The sequence below is a fragment of the Capsella rubella genome, unplaced genomic scaffold (assembly GCF_000375325.1).
Source record: "Capsella rubella cultivar Monte Gargano unplaced genomic scaffold, Caprub1_0 scaffold_3, whole genome shotgun sequence".
Taxonomy (NCBI): domain Eukaryota; kingdom Viridiplantae; phylum Streptophyta; class Magnoliopsida; order Brassicales; family Brassicaceae; genus Capsella; species Capsella rubella.
In genome coordinates this window covers 8,304,752-8,326,100 of record NW_006238921.1, presented here as the reverse complement: position 1 = coordinate 8,326,100, position 21,349 = coordinate 8,304,752, and the positions used below count along the sequence as shown (strand labels likewise).

Sequence of the window (21,349 nt, the reverse complement as noted above, 5' to 3'; positions counted from 1 at the left end):
CAATGCCAATTACCCGCTGCATTAGTAATTAATAGCTCTCTAGACGTTACAACAACTTGTTTTTTATAATATAAATCTAGAAAGCTTTAACAACCAAAGAAAAATATATTCATAAATAAATCTAGAAGTTGTAATAAATAAAGTATTGTGAAACTGATGTTATTTAGTAGTTTGATTGCTGTAAATGTATAGAAAGAGAATTGAATAATAAAAACAAAGTTTCCTCAAAAAGATTCCTTATCACTAACAATGGGATGATACCATTTCTATGCAAAACTTACTCAAAATTCGATAGGCTCTGAGCAAGCTGTTGATTTGTGACAGCTACGCGATATTGCATTGCAAGCGCTATTGAAAATTATTGATATGGACAATCTTTGACAACGACCTTGTTGTATATTTGGTAGAGTGATCGAAAGCCAAAAACTTCTGATTGGCTTATAAGTTTTTTCTTTTTCTTATCTTTTTCATTGTTCCTTTTTTAAGGTTTTTGAGTTTGGTACCAATAAGTCAACAAACACTAATTGCATATGTAAGGCCGGGTATACATTACCAAGTTAAAAATTGAAGCCATATATATTATTTCATCAACTAAAGCATATATTTATATCTTGGATCTTTTACTTGTTGTTAATGAACATGTTTATGTAGTTTAAGCAAGAGACAAAATCATCTGTGAGTTTTACTTGTGTATTTAGTTAAAAAAATAGTATATACATGCATATCCTAGCTTATTAGATACACGAATTGCGGAAGATTAGGCGTACATTTTTGTCATATATGTTTTGAAATGACTCACGAGGAGGCTGATGCAACTGTTTGATGTATACGTATGCAAATTCAAGAGTACTAGATCACTGATCAGACATATGTGATGTTCGAAACTTATCTTTTTGTTTTGGATCATCTATCGAATACAATGGTACTATATTTTAATATTATGCCTTTTATATATAATTTATTTTCCCTTTCGTAAAAAAAGCAATACTAGATGCTTTCTTAGCAAAAATATGATAAAAATATTTGTATATGCTAAATAAAAAAGTGTTGTTTGGTTGTGATGACATCAAACTTTGCATCCAAAGCCCAAAGGTTTTGCTACAAAGTTTATGTAACAAAAAAGTTCTTTTGAGCTTCTGATGATACTAGTAAATTTTTCTTTGGTTCATGTATATATGTGATAGATATGTTGCGAGTTGTTATAATGTTATTACAATATATATAGAGAGAATAAAACATGAGAAGAGTTAAAAGAAGCATGCTTAAGCCAACAGAGAGTGGATCCAAACGTTGCTTTCCAGCTTTATACAAACGTATCACCCACATTACTGCTACTGCTACATAAACTGGAGGAGAGAGAGAGAGGAGGATGATCATAATGATAAATCGATGTCGATGATAAATTGATGACGATGGCTCCGGTATGTGTACCCTAGGAGTTGTAGCTAGCTAGCTAGGACCATGAATATATATGTATATACACATACATATTGGTGTGTGTTTTTGTAACTTGTACGTACCTTAGAGAGAGCATGGAGTTTACTAACACGGCAACGTTTGGTGGGGAGTAGTGAATTTGCAAGTGGGGCTAAGTCTATGTAATAGAAGATGCAACATGCAAAAATGGTCCCTGCCCTTTTTTCCTGTTTTTATTTATAGAAATTAGTGTTTACTGAGAAGGAAACATCCCATTTATAGATTCACACCCATAAAAGCAAAGCCTTCTCCATGATATTACTTCGAGGAAATACTTCGAAAGTGTACATTAGTACATATATATAAAGATCGTGTACTTTGAACACTCATGTCAAATGCATCTAAACTATACAAACCCCAATTTGAACATTAATCTTCTAAACCTTACCATATGACTTATGAGTATCATATGTCTTATAAGTACTCTTAACTCGAAGGGAAAAAAACTTATGGCAAAAGGTGATGATGGTATATGAAGATTATTATAATGAAAGTGCATATGCGAAGTGAGAAGGAAATGTAGTGTAAATATATAGATATAAAAATATCCTATATACAAAGTTTTAAAATCGTTAGAAAGAAATTATATAAAAAAGGGTCTTTTGTAATCCACTTCTTTTGATATGGGGAGATTCGTTGAGCATCCATGTGCTCTTTCAATCGACACTATTCTGTCTGTATCTAGCCAACCACATATACCTTTACAATAGAGCGAGCTTCACATATGATTCTTTATATATATATATAAAAAAAAAATGTGATATAATATAATTTTAACATATATATGCATAAAAGATGCACTCGATCGAATGGTAGTCATGTTACTTATAAATCTCATGAACGACTCTTGGTTCATTGAAGAATGGATACTTTACAGTATATGAGGTGTGAAGTACTTAAACAGTTCAAAAATATATATTGACCTAGAAGAATCTTTTTCTTTTTTTTCTTTTTCTTTTAGTTTAAGTTATGTTTTGATTATAAATGAATGAATAGCTATATATGATCCTAGCGTAAGGGTTATTCAACTAATTAATTAAGGATCACATATCTTTGTAGTATGATATTACATGTGGTCTGATAAATGGCATAAATTAGCTAGGCGGCATTATCATTTTACTATTGTTTCGACGTTGGGACTTCACGCTACACCTGTCTTACAAACTAATAAGCCTCATTAGAACGAAATCATGAAAGAATATGGTGTTAATGACTTGGCTACCTTAACCTTTCATGACCCCAGGCAAATGAAACTTTGGACTTGAAGAGCCTCACAATATATATTATTTCAGAGACCAATATTCTCATCTCATGTGGATATGTTCGAAGAAATGTATGGTTTGTTTTGTACATAAATAGAGATATGAATTTTAAAATTTTCCACATTTTTTTCTAATTAATTTGTTAAATTGATCTAAAAATTAAGTTCAATTATCACGTAACCCATTGTTAAGTAAATATACCTTGTAACATGGTTAGGCCTTGATTCAAATGGTTGGTTCAATCATCTACCCAAATGTGTGTAGTTGGGCTAACCTATTAACTGGGCCTATGGGCCTTAGTCCATCCGCATTGTCTTTTGATATTTTCTAAGAAATGTGTGATGTTGCGCGCCATTGTGAGGCAACAATATAAGTGGATAATTTTTTTCACCCAGCTTCATTCTCTGACCGTCGATAAAAAATGATTATTACTATGACGTGGCATAATCACAGCTGTTGGATTCTATCACACAGTGCACAATGTTGAAACAAATTCAGTTACGGAACCCAAAGTTTCTAATCAACGGAATTTGAAGAAACGCTTTCAATTCCGAAACCCGCCATTAAAAAGACCTTGAACCCTCAGAAGCAAACCAGCGAATTTTTTCAAATTTCGAATTTCAAAATCCCACCTCTCTCTCTCTCTTACTCTCTCGTTTCAAGCTTAGAGAATCCTAGTGCGAGAAAATGTTGGCTGCTCTGAAGTAAGTGATTGATCTCTCTCTCTCTCTCTACTACGATGATTCTTCTTCTTCTTCTCCGTTCATCGTTTTGGTTTAAGCTCTGATTCTCTTCTTCTCGTGTTTTTTTTTTATTTTTCCGATGATTCATAGAGCTGAAGAAGCGAGCCAGATGCAGCTCGTTGAGCGCGATGAAATGGATGAAGACGATGATCTGTTTGAAGCGATTGACAAATGTAAGATCTAAAATCGTTTTACGCTTTTAGGATCTTTGGTTTCTAGCAAACTCATTACGTTTCTTCAAATCTCGTTTCAAAATCTTCATCATCTGTTTTGGAATCGTCTCTATGTGTTCCATCTCTTCTGATTTTGCGCAATTTGTTTATCTAAACTTCGTTGCTGGTGAAATCGCTGGGTATTATGAAATCGGATCTAGAATCGTTCATCTAAACCTCTGTTAGGTTTCGAATTTAAGTTTGAATCTATGATACATATTGATTTCTGAGCATGGATTCTACTTGATAGCGAATAGGTTATGGTTAAGTGTTAAATCTAGACCTATTTCTTGTACTGCTTGTGAAATTCGAGTGTACTCCAAAGAATTTGGTAGTTCGATTTCTGTATCTGGCTCAAATCTGTAACTGATTTGATCTCGTACCTTCTATTTTTGCTTGTACCAGTGATCGCTCAAGGTATTAACGCTGGAGATGTGAAGAAACTTCAGGATGCTGGGATCCATACTTGCAATGGTCTCATGATGCATACCAAGAAGGTATAAACCAGCTTGTTAAGAATCACTCATTGGTTATATAGATTATTTTGATGCTGGTTGCATGAGTCTATTGTTTTAATTTTTGATTGACGCAGAACCTCACTGGAATCAAAGGTTTATCAGAGGCCAAAGTTGAAAAAATCTGTGAAGCTGCTGAGAAAGTTGTGGTTAGTTTAAACGTTTCAACTGTTGTTGATATATCTATATTACTTCCTGCATTTGCTTCATTTGAGTTTTCAAAACGTTTCTCCTTCAGAACTTTGGATATATGACTGGAAGTGATGCTCTTCTAAAGGTTAGTCTCACTGGAACTAAGGTCTAGAAGTCTGTCTTGCATCTAAGTCCTGTGGCTTGTTCCCACTAGCAGAACCATGAAATGTTTAGACTTATTCATCGTTTCATATATTAGATATTGAAACCTGCTAGTTGGTTTTTGCTTATAGAGAAAATCAGTTGTGAAGATCACTACAGGGTGCCAAGCTCTCGATGACCTCTTAGGAGGTATACTAAGTTTTGCTTTAACTGGTTGTCATTTTGATCACACTACTTCAGAATGTGGTTTAATTGTTTCACAATGCTTGGTAGGTGGAATCGAAACCTCAGCCATCACAGAGGCTTTTGGGGAATTTAGGTGAGAAGCAACTGATCCCGGCTCTAGAGGTTTCCTGTTAATTAGCTTGTATTCTAATAGAGTTTAACTTCACTTCAGGTCTGGGAAAACTCAGTTAGCACATACCCTTTGTGTCACTACGCAGGTTTGCTGTTTCTTTCCTAGTGTCTCAATATGAATTAACACTTGTGGTGTCTTATTCACCTTTAAATATGCATGAGATAAGATTTTACTTTCAGTATGTAACCATTGAGTACTCTGTTTCATATTGCCATTGGTATATTCATTTTTGTATCTTTGTTATGCAGCTACCTACAAACATGAAAGGAGGAAATGGAAAAGTTGCTTACATTGACACTGAGGGAACCTTGTATCCTTAATACCGTATAGCAAATCTTCCGACCAGATCTTGTAGCTTCATTAGGAGATCACTATAACCATGATTTTTCCTTAACCCTTAAATTTTTGTAGCCGGCCTGATAGGATTGTCCCAATTGCTGAAAGATTTGGAATGGATCCAGGTGCAGTGCTTGACAATGTAAGCATTATTAACCTCTCATCTTTACTTACTCCCAGGAACTGCAATTGACATTCAAAAATCTTCTTCATCTTGATGTAACAGATCATCTATGCTCGTGCTTATACCTATGAGCATCAGTACAACTTGCTTCTTGGCCTTGCTGCAAAAATGTCTGAGGAACCATTTAGGATTCTGGTAAGTAAACATATCTGATTATATTAGTTTAGTTATCCATCCGTCAAAACTCAACACAAATATGAACTAATTTAGCTGAGTTTACCATGTTTTCCAGATTGTTGACTCGGTCATTGCTTTATTCCGAGTCGATTTCACTGGAAGAGGAGAACTCGCAGACCGCCAGGTTAACTTTGCCTCTCAACATTACTACAGCATAGTCATTGACACAATCTTGCTTTGCTCAATAAGTCCAGTTTCTATGTTGCAGCAAAAACTAGCTCAGATGCTTTCCAGGCTTATCAAAATCGCAGAGGAATTCAACGTTGCTGTCTACATGACCAACCAAGGTTTACTTTACACTAGCTTGATATAATGACATAAAGAATCGATTCTTTTGGCTTCCTGGGGTTGGACTAACTTAACAAGGATCATTGTTGCATTTGGTGGCCAATTGCAGTCATAGCCGACCCAGGTGGTGGAATGTTCATATCAGATCCAAAGAAGCCAGCAGGTGGACATGTTCTAGCTCACGCAGCCACTATCAGGCTCTCGTTCAGGAAAGGCAAAGGAGAACAACGTGTCTGCAAAGTCTTCGATGCTCCAAATCTCCCTGAAGCTGAAGCCATATCCTTTTACTAAACCCCACACACACACAGACACCACTTGCTTCGATTTTGACTACTCATCCATAATGCAATGCCTTTGATTTTTTTTTTCCTTAACAGAAGAAATTACATTTTCCAGATTACTCCAGGAGGCATTGCAGATGCGAAGGATTAGAGGAGCTAGCGAAGTTATGGCGAAGTTAGTAGATCATTGACTGATCATCTCTCTGATACTCGATTGTTGGGATTCCCATCGAGTCCTGTCCGTAGGAATCAAAGTTATGTTTAGGAGTCTGCTAATATTTTATCAATAATTACATCATATGTATGCACTGAATCATAAGACGTTTATAAAAACTTATAGACTTTTGGCCATTAGTCCTTAGACTTGCTCCAGTAAGAAATACATATCATGAAAAGAGTAAAGTGATCAAAACTCAAATATGTGGCATGCAGAAAAAAGAAACCAGAGTATATATATAAATTAAGCTCTGTAAACCGAGACTTAATCATCTAGTTATCTCCTTTTATGGTAGCGACAAAACTTTTCGAAAGCGAAAAGTTTCACCATGTTTCGAGCATATCGACGGTTTTCTAAACTGGATTGTCTTTTCCTTTTGCGTCGTGCAGGTAGCTTGATTTGCACTAAACTTGGAACATAAGGACATACCAATGGCATACTATTTGGGTAGGCAGATTCTCCAAGATCAATTTCTGCAACGTATCCAGCCTCTCCAATGATGATAACTGTGTTGCGCTTCAATAGGTTTTCAAAAACCATGGCGACTTTGTTCACCTCGTCAATGAAGAAACTCCCTTTACAAAGATCAATTGGGTTGTCTAGTACCATATCCAAATTCAAGAACTTGCTCCACGACACCTCATCGGCCTCAATCTTAGTCGTAATCCAAACCTCAGTAACATCATGATCGTGCCAAAACAAAGCAGCAATGGCGGCTACCATGAAATGTTTTGTGTAATGGCGGCTACCATGAAATACTTGTTTGATGACTTCTGGACCAAGCAAGTAGAGTTTGGTTCAAACAACAAATTATTTTTTTCATACCCTAGACCTATTTCATGGGGATCTCTAAACTAGAAAACTCAAAGTTAAAAAAATTCGAAAATATTAAAAATTCTTGTTTTTAACTTCAACCTTAGAATCAGTTAAGAATTGGAAAAAAAAAACCATAAGTACTCTATTTTTTTTCCTCACTCATGAAACACATGTATCTTTATGAGTGAATTTTTATTTATTTTGTGATGAACCTAAATTCTCATAGTTTTAAATATTATAATTGTGAGTTTTATTTTATTTATAAATTAAGCTCCATTATGCATAGGTTTAAATTATACATGAATATTATTTTTAATTGATATTAGATAAGGTTAATATTAAGTTAATATTGTTTAAGTTAATACAATAATATAATATTAAAAATGAGATTCTTAAACTTAAAACTGTCAATCTTTTGATACTTTAATAAAATTTAGTTATTACTTTCTTTCCTTATTTAATATTGTTTCCATATCTACGATGTAATTTGATATGTTTTAAAATATTAATAAAAATCTCACACAATTTTTTAAAATTAGTTAATATTATATCGATGAGATTCTTCATATTTACTTATTTAGTAATGAGATAAACTAACTATAACTGTTAATTAATGAATTGCTTTCACCGCCTTATACTTGTTTTACAACTTTTACTTTTACAAGAGAATGTTTCCACCGCCCTTATAGTTTTATTACTACTTAAATACGTTGCTAGCCCTAATTCTCCGACCCTCTCTGTTTCTAACGATTCGTTATTCTCGTCAAGCATCTCCATCATCTCAAACTCTCTCAATCAAAGGTAATTTCATTCTTCTTCATCTTTCAATCTAGCTAGGTTCGAGTTTTGTTCTTCATCTTATATTTGTTTGGTTATATCTGTATCTTAGATCTCAAGGTTTGTTTTTATATGTAACAGGTTCTTGTGCTCTAAGGAAGATGGCGACAACTTCTCGTTTTTTCGTTGAGTCTGAGGTTTACTTCCTTTCAAAACTTTAGTTTACTTACTAAAACATATATTTCTCTTATAACTCTCCTCTGCTTTGCTTCAGTTTCTTAATGATTTTTCTTTGCCTTATGTTTTGTTTACAGGACGAAAGTAAAAGTGAAGATGAGTGTGATTTTGAACAAGAGGTTGAGAATAATAACCTTCGTTACCTTGCAGACCAACCTGACTGTAAGTTCTGTTATAGTTCGGATACTAAACGTGTGGTAAAGCCAACAAAAGATAAACGTTTTGAGGAGATGACCAACACCATAAGGGTGCTGAAGGATCATGTGATCACCAATAATTGGGTTTACGTGCCAGAAACGTTTGAGAAACTCAACAAACAGGTTGAGAAGGTCATGAAGGTTACAAACACTGTGAAGCCTCCGAGATTGTATATCGAAGCCCTTGTGATGTTGGAAGATTTCTCGAGTAACCATGGTCTTGTTAGCTCCAAGGCTTTGAGCTCAATTAAACATAAGTTGAAGAAGAACAATGCGCAGTACCAAGAAGATATCGAAAGATTTAGGATGTTTCAAGAAAGTGGGGAAGATTACGAGTATGAAGAGGAAGTGGAGGAGCCTGATGATAGTGTTTCTTGGGAGACGTTGTTTAGTTTAGATCATGAAGAGATAACTTGGAACATAGTCAAGAAGAAGTTCAAAGAAACTGTGGCTGCTCGTGGGAGCAAGAGAAGAAGTGCTGGACTTAAACTCAAAACTGGTGAGACTCTTGCACAGAGGCTTATGTACTTGACAAATATCGCCAAGACTCCTGCGCAGAAACTTGAAATCTTGTTTAGCGTTATTTCAGCAGAGTTTGATGCTAGTTCAGGTGGTCTCAACGGATACATGCCTATCAATGTATGGAAGAAATGTGTAGCTAACATGCTTACCGTACTTGACATTCTTGTCGCATACGACAATATTGTTGTGGATTACACGGTTGAACCTAATGAGAAGGAAACTTCAAAGCCAGTAAACTATGCTGGAACTATTCGAGTCAGGGGAGATTTGGTTGCATTCTTAGAGAGGATTGAGACAGAGTTTGTCAAGAGTTTGCAGTGCATTGATCCTCACACCAATGAGTATGTTAAGAGACTGAAGGATGAGCCTATGTTCTTGGTCCTTGCTCAAAACATCCAAGACTACTTGGAGCGAGTAGGTGATTACAAAGCTGCTTCAAATGTAGCCTTAATACGAGTTGAGTCAATATATTACAAGCCCCAAGAAGTTTTTGATGCTATGAGGAACTTGGCTGATGAGTTGGTGGAAGAAGATGATGAAATTCAGGAGAACACAGAGGAAACTAGACCTCATTCTTCTTTATTCATTGTTGTTCCGGAGATTGTTCCCCGTAAGCCTACCTTTGCAGAGAGCAGCAGAGCTATGATGGATACTCTTGTGTCCTTTATCTACAAATATGGAGAAGAAAGAACCAAAGCCAGAGCAATGCTATGTGATATCTATCAACATGCTTTGATGGAAAATTTTGTGACTGCTAGAGACTTGTTGCTGATGAGTCGTCTCCAAGACAACATTCAATACATGGACATCTCAACACAGATTCTCTTTAACAGGACAATGGCACAACTTGGTCTTTGCGCCTTCCGGGTTGGAATGATAACTGAGTCACATAGCTGCCTCTCTGAGCTTTACTCTGTTCATAGAGTTAGGGAGTTACTTGGCCAAGGTGTTTCACACATTCGAGAACAGGACAAGACACCAGAGCAGGTTAATATTGAGCTTATACTACATATTATCTTCTGTTGCATTTTGTTGTTATTTTCATACAGTATAATTAATTTCTCTCTTTAAAAAAATATAGATGCTTATGGAGAGGAGAAGACAAATGCCTTACCACATGCACATAAACCTCGAGCTCTTGGAAGCTGTTCATCTCACTTGTGCCATGCTAATTGAAGTCCCAAACATGGCAGCAAACTCGGATGGTGCCAACAGCAAATTGATTAGCAAGAATATTCATCGCCTGCTCGAGAAAAGTGAGAAGCAAACGTTCACTGCACCACCTGAAACTATACGTGACCATGTCATGGCAGCCACAAGAGCCCTGGCCAAAGGGAAATTCCAAGAGGCGTTTGAAGTTTTGAACTCTCTTGATGTCTGGAGACTGTTCAAGAACCGCGACAGCATCTTGGATATGGTGAAAGCTAGGATCATTGAAGTGGCTCTAAGGACTTACCTATTCACATACTCGAGCTCCTGCTACAAATCTTTAAGTCTTGATGAGCTAGCCAAAATGTTTGACATCTCTGAGTCACAGGTCTATAACATTGTGAACAAGATGATGATAAACGATGAGCTTAATGCTAGATGGGACCAGCCAACTCAATGCATTGTCTTCCATGAAGTGAAACAGAACAGATTACAATCATTGGCTTGTCAGTTAACTGATAAAGTCTTGATTCTAACAGAAAGCAACGAAAGTGCCATGGAATCTAGAATTGGTGGTGGTTGTCTGGATATGAGCTCAAGAAAAAGGGACAAGATTCAGGACAGTGCAGCAGCATAATCAGAAAACATAGGTATGCAAATGGATGGCTCAAGCGGTATGGAGAGTCTTAACCAAGGTGTTCCTGCGTAAAGAGGATCATGAGAGAGATTTGCAGGCAGTGTTGACCTTAGGCTCTACTAAGACTTTTCATTACGTTCGATGAACTTCTTTTTGTTTTGTTTTCTGTGGTTGTTTAAGAATTGCTTTATTGGAAAGTCACATCTTTTGAATAGAAAAAAGATTTCGTTTGTTTCATCACATTGGTTTCTCTATGTGCTTTGAAGGTCTAGTTTTTGTGAGGTCTTATACTCTCTATTCTTTGTGTGCTTAGTTTCTTCTTGTCTCGTTGAAATAAAATGTGTGATTAGGCTCTGTTGAAAATAACAATAAACTATCTTCATGTAAGATATGAATAAGTTTGTTAAGTCTTATTGGTTACAGCTTCGGAACTTGGAACGTGGAACTTTTGCTTTGTTGCAGGAATCTTGATGTTGTTTGCAGACTTCAGAGTATAACATATATAACCGTATCTATGCACTGAGAATCATTAAACGTTTATAAATGCTTTATTCTTCTTAGCTTTGTTATTACCAAGTAACAGATGCAGAGCATTAAGAGCACCCATTAGTCCTTAGAATGGCTACAGTGAGAATATCATGAAAAAGAGTAAAGTGAACAAATCTCAATTCTGTGGAACACAGCCACAGGAGTCCAATAAGCAAAAAAAACAAACAAGCCTGTTGCAGCAAATAAACATATTGGCCTCAGATTTGTTGAGACCAATTCTGGACACTCCCGACCCTAGGCACGCCTTCTTTCTTGGCCTCGGAATCGACTTTAAAAGTTACACCGCACACCTCGCCTGAACTGTCTACCCTTGGTACCGGCTTTAACTCATTTAATGGATGCTCATAACTCCTCAAGCCTCCAGATGAGGTAAAGAAACACCCTGCATAAGGCATACACACAACCACATCATAATTCAAATATGCACTAGATCAAAGAACAGTGACATGTCTTCAAAACCCGCAAAATGGTTTGCTTCCTACCTTTAGGGAATGGCGCAAAGGATTTACCACAACCCTTCTTCACAGTCTCAACATCATCAGAAACTACGAGATGGCCTTCAGCATCGGTTCCCCAGAAAAGAGGAACACTCCCATCTGCATCCTGCACAGTGGATTATAACCTCAGCATTACAATATGTAGAAACAAGTGCCAAAATGGGAAAGAAGCAAAATTTAAACTCACCCCAGCAAGGAAGACATTTTTTGTGGAGCAGTCGAAGAGCATAAACGCGAATTTCCCTTGAAAATCTCTAACAACTTGGTCGGCTGAATACGGACCACGGTCTCTGAGAGTTCTGTAGGCTTCAATCACAATGGTGACCTCAGTGGCTGTTTTGGTTAGTCCATATTGTTGCTTAAGAAATGGAACGTTCTCTATATGTCCTTGGAAGATGCAGAACATATCATCCACCACAGCAAACAATCTGTCACACACACAAAATTGAATAGAAAAATCAAAACTTTATTAGTCACATCCTTCCAGGTTCCAACACAATTAACAAAGACGAGACATATAAACCATCAAGACATTGTCATCAGAAAAACCAACATATCAATGGCTCAACCTCTCAGATTCACTTAATCAAAAAGTCAATCAAAACATGTGTTAAATTATCTTTACAAGGCAATGAAACAAATATATCGTATCTAGGATCAGATTATACCAAACAAGCCATACTAGTGATCTCAAAAAATGAAGACAGAACAAAACATCATCACGACACATATACAAAATTAGCAAGGACCTGGGAAGGAGAGGGTTCTGTTTCTCGAGCGAGCAAGCGATGAAACCAGAAGATCCGAGATTGATGGTGACAGCGCCAGGGTTAACAGAGGAGAAATGGTTCGGCAAGAACCCATCTTTAAGAGCACAGACCGATCCACCCTCTTGACCCTGTAGAGCCTCGGGGGTTTTCGCCACGTTCTTGTCGAAGATCGCCAACATTTTTTCACACACAGTCACAAAACACACAGAGCGAGATGATCAATGGTAAAGTAAATGACTTTAGAATGCGTTGAACAGCCACTTCTTGTGACAACCTTATTTTATAAACAAATGGCAAAACTTTCAATACGACTTTTTCGTTTCTTGGCTACAGAATCATAGATATTTATTCGATTTTTCTTTTCCTGCACGTTTTGCAAATATTTGTATAAAAAAGTATATCATTTTTGGTTTTTGACTATGTTGTGTCAAGTATAGTTGGGATTTGTCTTTGAGGATCTCATAACAAATTCGTGTATGCTAAAAACAAGTTAATGATTTATCAATGAATTAGAAATAAGCTTAACAAGTTCTTCATAAGTAAACTGAAGCCAGAGAAAACTGTGGAAAGAAAGTAACCAGAAAACAAAAAGAGGGGTCTTTAGCTATTAAGCTCTTAATAATTAAACTAACACTGTTTTAAGATTGTGTTTTGAATTCGTTCACCATTTCAAACATGAAAAGGACATAAAACCTTGCTGAGGTTTTGTTATATGTTCAAACTCTGTTGTATGCGACTGACTTGCTGAAGAGCTTGCGGATGTAGAGAACCTGAAGCCCACTTGCTGCTGCAAGGAACATGTACTCTCCTACTGTGTAAAATATCACACGCTTTCTCGTGCTCTCATTTGCTGCACACAGAGCAATAATAGATAGTAAAGGATACATCTTTCAACATTAAAACATCTCTATTCAAGAAACAATATTGCTATACTGCATCAGAGCAAGTTTACTCAGGTGGTTGAGGAGAACAAGCTGGAACGGGAAAGGGATTAAACAGAAACATGGAGCATAAGATGAACGGAGAAGACTTACTATGACGGTGACGAGTGTCACGAGCTTTCAAATACTTCTGCTCAGCAACAACAGATTCCAATGCCTCTCTCAGCTCAGCTATCTTTACATTTACCGGGTCCAAATGTTCTGATAACCAAACAACCAAAACAGCACAAACTCAATGCACAAGATAAAGAAGAGGAACATGACATCACAAAACACCATTTTGATAGCATCAATGATAAAAAAAAAACCTCATTAAAAGGGAATAGAAACGAACCATCTTTGGCTAAGTCATGCTCATTTGGAATATGACCAACATGAATGTAAAATGAGACAGTTTCAGGAGTTGAATAAGGATTGTGGAAACAAAATTTGTACATCCCACTTCTTGGAGCCTTAAACTCAAACTTATCACCAGATGTTCCCTTCACTGTTTGTACAATGTTCCCAGCTGGAGACGTCACCTATACAAACAAAACACGATCCCAAATGAATCAACAACACATTACCCCAACCACAATTGCAAAATCCAAACCAATCAAAGATTGAAAATTTCCACAATCCAAATCAAACCCACAATTCCAAATCAAACCCTAAATCATTAACAACATCATTTCAAAGATCAGATCAATACAAAATTAAACACGAAGAATCACCAAAACATTGGATTTATCGAAGGAACACACATCAAAGGTTAGAAATTGGGGGAAAAAGTAATGAAAGATCTCTAACCGTGAAATCCAAACCAGGATGATCAGAACCCCAGAAGATATCATGATCGACGACGACGAAGTTTCCAGAAACAGTGTCGCCTTCGTAAAGGACGTACTCTTGAACACATTCTTCGTCGTTCACCGTTACAGAGAGAGACGAGATTTGATTGATCGAATTCAATAGAATCAGACCGATCAATACAAAGACATGGATCTTCGCTTGTCTTCTCTCCATCCTTTTTTTTTTTCAGATCTTCGGTCAAAGTTTTCAGTTTTTGTTTTGTCGAGAAAATTCTTCGCCGAGTAGAAGAAGACAGAGGAGAGGAAGATGTGATGATTTTTTATTGCGTTTTTAGCTGACTAAACCGGGAGATTAAAACCGGTTTATGACAAAACCGTGAGGTTTTGAGTTTGGTCAACGGCTTTTGGTCTTTACTACTTTAAAGACATATAAAAAAGTACATTATCAGTGATTCAGTATTAAACTATTAATGATCAGTCTAATTTATGAAAATTTTCTCCGATATTTTTTCAGAAATTATATAATTATTGAAATTTTTACTTCATAAAAAATTATATTAGTTTTTCAGTCTTATTTATTGTTATACGTGTTCTTTTTTGAGAAAATCGTGGGGAATGCCATGTAAAGTACCAAATCTTCTTTAAAATGCCATTTTTTATAACACCTTTCAAAACATGCCATAAATCCAATGTAAAAAGACCATGTTACCCTTTTCATTTTCTTTCATTATCTCTCTCTTCTTTATCTTCTTTTTCTTCTTCCAACAACAAATAGTTCTACTAGAACAGATCCGACGGACGAACTCCGGCGGACAAATCCGGCAGACAAATCCGGCGGACAAATTCCGACGGAGCATAGCCACTTCTGGTGCCCTCTCATCAATAAGATTTCTAAAACCTAATTTTTCTCTTTTTCAATAATTATCTGTTTCTTCTTCTTCATCTTCTTTTTCTTCTTCTTCATCTTCTTTTTCTTCTTCCAATAACAAGTTATTCCGGCGGACCACATCTAGCAGACGAATTCCGGCGGACCAGATCCAGCAGATGAAATTCGGCGGACCAGATCCATTGGACTAATTCCGGCGGACCAGTTCCAATTGACCAGAACTCCGGCGGACGAGTTTCGACTAGAACTCCGGCGGACGAGTTTCGACCAGAATTCCGGCGGACGAGTTCCGACAGACAATAGTCAGTTCTGGTGAACTATAACGAGTTCTCGCAGACCAGATTCGACGGACCAGTTCTGACAGACTAAATAGACGAGTTCTGATAGACCAGATTTGGCAGACCAGTTCAAGTGGACCATAGACAGTTCCGACGAACTATAACCAGTTCCGGCGGACCAAATAGACCAGTTACGATGGACAAGTTGTGGCAAACCATTCCCGGTAGACAAAAACTAGTTATGATGGACTTGTTTCGGCTGACAGTTCAAGTGGATCTGATTCGACGGACCACATGATAAAACAAGTGATGCGTTTATGGTGGACAAGATTCATTTCTCTATAGATGGACAACATTCGACGAACCAATTTTGGTGGACTAGACTCGAAATAGTTATGTCGGATCAGATCTATTGGACCAGATCTAGTGGACCAGATCTTGTGGACAAGATTTCTTTTTTATTTTGATTTTGCTTTTTTCAAAACATTTGCCTGAGGGCAAAATCGTCCATACTAAACTTTTTGTGGCAGGATTTGAAAGGAGTTTTCAAAAATGGCACTAAGAGAAGATTGAGTTTCAAAACTGGCATAGAAGACAAAATTCTCTTCTTTTTTTTGGTCTCTGACAATAAACATATAACAATTTTAATCAAAAACAAGACTCGGAAAAATGGTGCTAATAGTAGTCTTACTTTTACAAATTATATTATTTTATATGTTTATGAGATATTTATATAAGTTATTGATTATGTGACAAATTAGAAGAAAAAAAATGTCAAAGTGCTTTTCTTTTCTTTTTCAGATTTTGGGTCAACATTGCCAAAGTACATATATTCTAAGAAATCATTTTTTTTTCTGGGAACAAAATCTAAAGATTCATATCTCCTTTCTTGATGTTACCATAGAAGTAGAAGAAAAAATTGAAGCTTTCCAAATCTCATCCCTGATGAGATTTGGCAATTAGCTTCATATGCCACCAAAGACCTTCAACGACCAGAATGTCATTTTGGGGGAGATATTTGGTAAACATGAAAAAAACATGTATAAGATATTTAGGGCCAAGCTAGACTTTTATGAGGCCTTATAAGCCCTTTACGGCCCATTCTGAGCTTTAGCAAAGTGTTTGAGTAAACAATATTTTATCAGACCACTCATGACTAAACAATACTCAACAAGACCTCCAAAAGGCTACAACAACTTCTTCTAAGACCAAGCTTAATCTACCATATGTTTAGTTAATAGTTATTGTGAAACATATGTCAACACGCTAATGTAAGGTCTCAGATTGTAACGTTAAGTTGTTAAACATTGAAAAAAGTTCTTAATTTATTGATATCAAGAGATATATAACTCCGGACCTTATGAATCTTGATTAACTTTTTATATCAAAGACGTTTGAATGTACAAAATAAAGGTATTGAAACGTTCAAACGACCGTAAAAAAAATTAACGGAGCCAAGATCGGCCACGTAGAAAGAGACAAAGAGAGAACAGTCACGGACTCGGACAGAGGTATGTATGGGCCTATTTGGATCCCCCAACTCAGCTAAGTTCCAAAAGCAAAAGAGATGTGTAATAAAATGATAAAATCTCTTTCTAGAAACGAAAGCAATGTACTGTTTTGTTATGAGCCACATGTTTTTCTTTTGGGAGATGGGGAGAATCTTATTTTTACGTGTTTTTAACCAATCCCACTAGGCCAAAAAAGCGAGAAGAAGCTGGTGACGAAGGAGTAGGCCACGTCCCTATGATTTACTTGTTCTTTTTCCTTCAAAAGTTATGCGTGGGGACAATGTAAGCAACGTGGTTCCTTTAGATATCTCAGCTTCCTCTTTTCCACTTTTTCAGCCTACGTGTTTCGTTTTGGACCTGCCAAATGCACGAACGAATAAGTTTGATGTCCAAAAATCTTGGAATTGTGAGGAGGATCCAAATTAGATGATTAAGCATGTTTTGAGTTCATATGAGTATGAAAACGTATATGAACAGTGCGTAGTACTTTTGCATATACTCATTTTGATATCGAGGTGATGAACTAAATGACATTGTTGATCACTTACTACTCGAGTAACAATTAAGAAAGAAACATAATATGTGTAACCAATGGTACAAAATGGCAAGAAATGGTTCCAAACACTAGCTACAATTATTTCACTAATGAAATTAGATACGATACTATGTCAAGGAGAGAAAGTGAACTTAAAGAATCACAAATAAAAATATACGAAATTATGAAATTTGTCAAAAGGTATAATTGCTATTTTTTTTTTTTTTTTGTCATCGGTATAATTGCTATTTAAAACATTCATTTATAATAGCCAAGGCCACAAGTGTAAAGTAATACGTAATAGACAAATTCCAATTTTGGTCATTTGAACTCATGTGTTATGTTTTTGACCGTTGGTTATATTTGTGTGAACAATATTAAAAGGAGGCTAAACAAGTAAATAGCTAAAAGAAAGTTCAGGAAACAACTCGACCTAATGAGACCTATCATTTCATATCACTCCGTCCTATAAATATACATACGTAAGTTCCTTCATTACTCATATCAAACATCAATCTTCTACACACAAGATCCAACTTAAAGTTCAATAACCTAGCTACTACTACAACAACAAGTTTCTTCTTGATCTCATACACAAGCTTTAGAAATGGCAACAGCATCGTTCAACATGCAATCAGTCTTCGCCGGTGGATTGACCACTACCCGCAAGATCAACACCAACAAGCTTTTTTCTGCCGGTAGCTTCCCTAACCTCAAGAGGAACTTTCCGGTTGGAGTGAGATGCATGGCTGAGGTACTTTATATAATCATCCCCTTTCCTAATCCAACGCTTATTCACCATATAACTATGAAACCCTTTTTACCGTTTGATTTTTTTCTACTTTTGTAGGGAGATCCCACGAAGCAAGACTCTACACCTACACCCTCTACCTCCGCATCTCAGCCGTTACCTAAGTCACCATCGCCTCCTCCTCCCATGAAACCTAAGGTATTTTTTTATTTTTAATAACTAATTATCATAAATTTTGTAAAATATTATCTCCTAATAAGATTAGAAATCTTACACTTAATTCACATATTGAATGAAATTTATGAATTAATAGCTATATATTCACATATTTCATATTTTAAAACAGAAAATACTTGTAATAAGTTGTACTCATATGTATTAAAAAACAATGTTGCATCCTCTATACAATATGATCCTCTTTATTACATACATATTAAACAACCTTTATTAGAATATATTTATGTTTAGTGAAAAGGTATATATTATTAATATATAGTGATACTAATAATATTGGTGTGGTGAATGTAGGTGAGCACCAAGTTTAGCGACTTGCTAGCGTTCAGCGGTCCAGCACCAGAGAGAATCAACGGACGTTTAGCGATGGTTGGATTCGTGGCTGCTTTGGCCGTTGAGCTATCTAAAGGTGAAAACGTTTTGGCTCAGATCTCCGACGGTGGAGTCTCGTGGTTCCTCGGTACTACTGCGATCTTGACACTTGCCTCGCTTGTGCCACTTTTCAAGGGCATTACCGCCGAGTCAAAGTCCGATGGTATCATGACATCAGACGCTGAGCTTTGGAACGGACGTTTCGCTATGCTCGGTTTGGTCGCGTTGGCCTTCACTGAGTTCGTCAAGGGAGGAACACTCGTCTAAGGGACAAGCTAGAATACGTATATCGGGAGGATGTTTTATTACGATTTTGCCCATGTATGTATGTTCTCTGTAAAGTATGGTAATTTGTGTTTAGGCCTATATTGTGTGTCTTTATACATATGTACTAGTGACATTTGAAACGTTTAAACGCTTTTGATATAAGAGTGATGTTCATTAACATTAAAACGTTCAAGAGCTTCAGAAATTTTATAACCATACGTACAAAACGTGGTAGGAGAAGATATATATGTGGCCTCTCATAATAATTGCAAACCTAACAAATAAACAATACACGAGAGTTCGCCAACTATATCGATTATTGCATTTATTGCTCTCAATAATTAATAATAATTACAATTCGTAACGAAACTTAGATGTTTACAACTTTATTATTTGCCGACAAAACAAGTGGCGATTAGGATTGTTTCTGAAATCAACTGAGTGTTATTAGCATCAAATAATATTATTTGGAGAGGCTGAAAAACATTTAAGCAAATGTGGTGGTGATTCTGAATGAATCTCAAAATCCCGAACTTGAAAGATAATAAAAATTTACCAATCTTTATAACTTTTTTTGGATATTCTTCTGATAGTAACTCTTCTAACAAAAAAAACATATAATCTGTTTTTCTAAGCATATTTACAATAGAACAAAGGATGAACGAATCAACACAGATTAATTAGCACTATATATGAGAAAGAAGGAAAAAAACATTGCATAGTGGTTGATAAAAAGAGGAAGCAACACGTTCACGGCGCAGTAGTGGTTAATATCCAAAGAGGTAACACGAGCAGCATGCGTGAGTGAGATAGTGATGATCAAGTAAAGTAGATGGGCATTTTCCAAATTATTGGGCCAAGTCCTCATTTCCCAAGTCCAGTTAGGAAAACAGATCTAGTTATGGATTGTTCTCTATTCAATTCAATATATATTTTTATATATCCAATCGGCTGATCCGTTCAGCTTTGGGAGGATCACACCGAGGTGTTACAATGTGGACTCGTCGCCAAAACCTAGGTGTTGTGATACATTGCCTGAATCCAGATTAACGTTTTCCGAATAATGTCCGGAAATAATTATGCCGTTTGTATTTCTGATTACTAAGTAAACCAATTGGGTTTAAATCCAATTGACAGATTTTCCACAAAGATAGTGTTAACAGCAAGCTGGAGAATCGAACTTAGATTGTGGGAATCGCACCCTTCCACCCAAGCTCCTCTGCCACTTGCCCACCACCTCTTGGGCTTTAAGAAAAATATTTATACGTTTAATGAAAGAAGATACAGAGTTTTTGGCATTCAGTAGAATTTACAAGTAAGTAATCAGAAGAAGTGTATGAAAGAGTGAATATGATATGGGCAAAATCAAATAAAAAGTTATATAAAAATGTTATCTAGCAATGAGGAAGTGCAAGTGACTCGGTGAGTCATGAAAAAGAACACAACACAGCATAGGCAGAGAGAGAGCACGTGCATTCGCAATCTTAAATCCAACAGACAGAATTTACGTGACTCCCACTTACCAATGTCGTTTGCTTTTGTATTTTCTTTCTTTTGAGTCCATTCCTTAAATAATCATGAGTCATGACTCATCCCTCTATCTTTCCTCTTTTAGATTTTTAAAAAAGTCTTTGTGAATTTTTTGAGATTCATGATCTATAGTATTATTTGCAATGTTAGATTTTGTTCTTTTCAACTATATAGTAATTTACTGTCATTTTTATTAGTTTTTTGATAATGCGCTGTCCACTGTCTCTCATATTTTCTTTTGCTTAGTGTGTTTAGGGTTACTTATTTAATAATAAATTTATTTTTGGAAGGCTTATTTGTAAAAATAAGTAAGTTTCTTTTGCGTGTCATATCAATAAATAGCATGCTATTGGATATAAAAAAAAAGTGCTATTTACTTTATTAGATGGAAACACAAGTGCTATTTTATGCAAATGAATTAAAAGTGCTTGTCTAGATCCCATTAAGGTGAAAATAATTATACTTACTAATTAATATTTTTGGCTAATTGATAATTATCATCAAAACATGAATCTTTAATAGAATTGCAAATGTTATCTTAATTTTGTTCATTTTAGTTTATGATGTTTCTTTTTCTTCTATTAACCCTCTCAATGTGTTTTGATTATCTCAACAACCATAAAGAAAAAGTGAAAAAAAGAAAAAAAGAAAAACCAAAATTAGATATGATGGATTACTATTTCGGGAAATATTCAGACAATGATTGTTATGACAAAGATCAAAAGGCCAGTGGATAGCTTGCCCTTTCCGCAACACGAG

The 21,349-nt window shown here is 36.0% G+C and overlaps 5 protein-coding genes across 5 annotated transcripts; 3 read left to right on the top strand and 2 right to left on the bottom strand.

The window, feature by feature from the left end:
- The first annotated feature begins 3,334 nt into the window (after positions 1 to 3,334).
- LOC17893673 (meiotic recombination protein DMC1 homolog) lies at positions 3,335 to 6,487 on the top strand. Its single transcript, XM_006297995.2, has 15 exons — positions 3,335 to 3,442; positions 3,572 to 3,654; positions 4,099 to 4,190; positions 4,286 to 4,357; positions 4,447 to 4,485; positions 4,634 to 4,691; positions 4,776 to 4,821; positions 4,900 to 4,945; positions 5,109 to 5,170; positions 5,272 to 5,338; positions 5,423 to 5,515; positions 5,613 to 5,681; positions 5,766 to 5,844; positions 5,955 to 6,121; positions 6,233 to 6,487. Exons 1-15 carry the CDS (start codon positions 3,426 to 3,428, stop codon positions 6,275 to 6,277), a joined length of 1,035 nt encoding a protein of 344 aa, XP_006298057.1. The 5' UTR covers positions 3,335 to 3,425; the 3' UTR covers positions 6,278 to 6,487.
- A 1,594-nt stretch (positions 6,488 to 8,081) lies between these two features.
- On the top strand, positions 8,082 to 10,915 carry LOC17892386 (eukaryotic translation initiation factor 3 subunit C). The gene is made up of 3 exons (XM_006299518.2): positions 8,082 to 8,133; positions 8,251 to 9,879; positions 9,974 to 10,915. Exons 1-3 carry the CDS (start codon positions 8,098 to 8,100, stop codon positions 10,676 to 10,678), a joined length of 2,370 nt encoding a protein of 789 aa, XP_006299580.2. The 5' UTR covers positions 8,082 to 8,097; the 3' UTR covers positions 10,679 to 10,915.
- A 289-nt stretch (positions 10,916 to 11,204) lies between these two features.
- On the bottom strand, positions 11,205 to 12,817 carry LOC17892933 (stem-specific protein TSJT1). The gene is made up of 4 exons (XM_006299878.2): positions 12,474 to 12,817; positions 11,912 to 12,152; positions 11,710 to 11,830; positions 11,205 to 11,609 (listed from the first exon to the last, which is right to left on the bottom strand). Exons 1-4 carry the CDS (start codon positions 12,671 to 12,673, stop codon positions 11,425 to 11,427), a joined length of 747 nt encoding a protein of 248 aa, XP_006299940.1. The 5' UTR covers positions 12,674 to 12,817; the 3' UTR covers positions 11,205 to 11,424.
- A 251-nt stretch (positions 12,818 to 13,068) lies between these two features.
- Positions 13,069 to 14,518, bottom strand: LOC17893517 (transmembrane emp24 domain-containing protein p24beta3). Its single transcript, XM_006299539.2, has 4 exons — positions 14,225 to 14,518; positions 13,770 to 13,956; positions 13,529 to 13,636; positions 13,069 to 13,344 (listed from the first exon to the last, which is right to left on the bottom strand). The coding sequence occupies exons 1-4, from the start codon at positions 14,438 to 14,440 to the stop codon at positions 13,211 to 13,213; spliced, it is 645 nt and encodes a 214-aa protein (XP_006299601.1). The 5' UTR covers positions 14,441 to 14,518; the 3' UTR covers positions 13,069 to 13,210.
- Positions 14,519 to 17,931: 3,413 nt separating this feature from the next.
- LOC17893313 (early light-induced protein 1, chloroplastic) lies at positions 17,932 to 19,253 on the top strand. Its single transcript, XM_006298547.2, has 3 exons — positions 17,932 to 18,190; positions 18,287 to 18,385; positions 18,716 to 19,253. The coding sequence occupies exons 1-3, from the start codon at positions 18,044 to 18,046 to the stop codon at positions 19,058 to 19,060; spliced, it is 591 nt and encodes a 196-aa protein (XP_006298609.1). The 5' UTR covers positions 17,932 to 18,043; the 3' UTR covers positions 19,061 to 19,253.
- Positions 19,254 to 21,349: the final 2,096 nt, after the last annotated feature.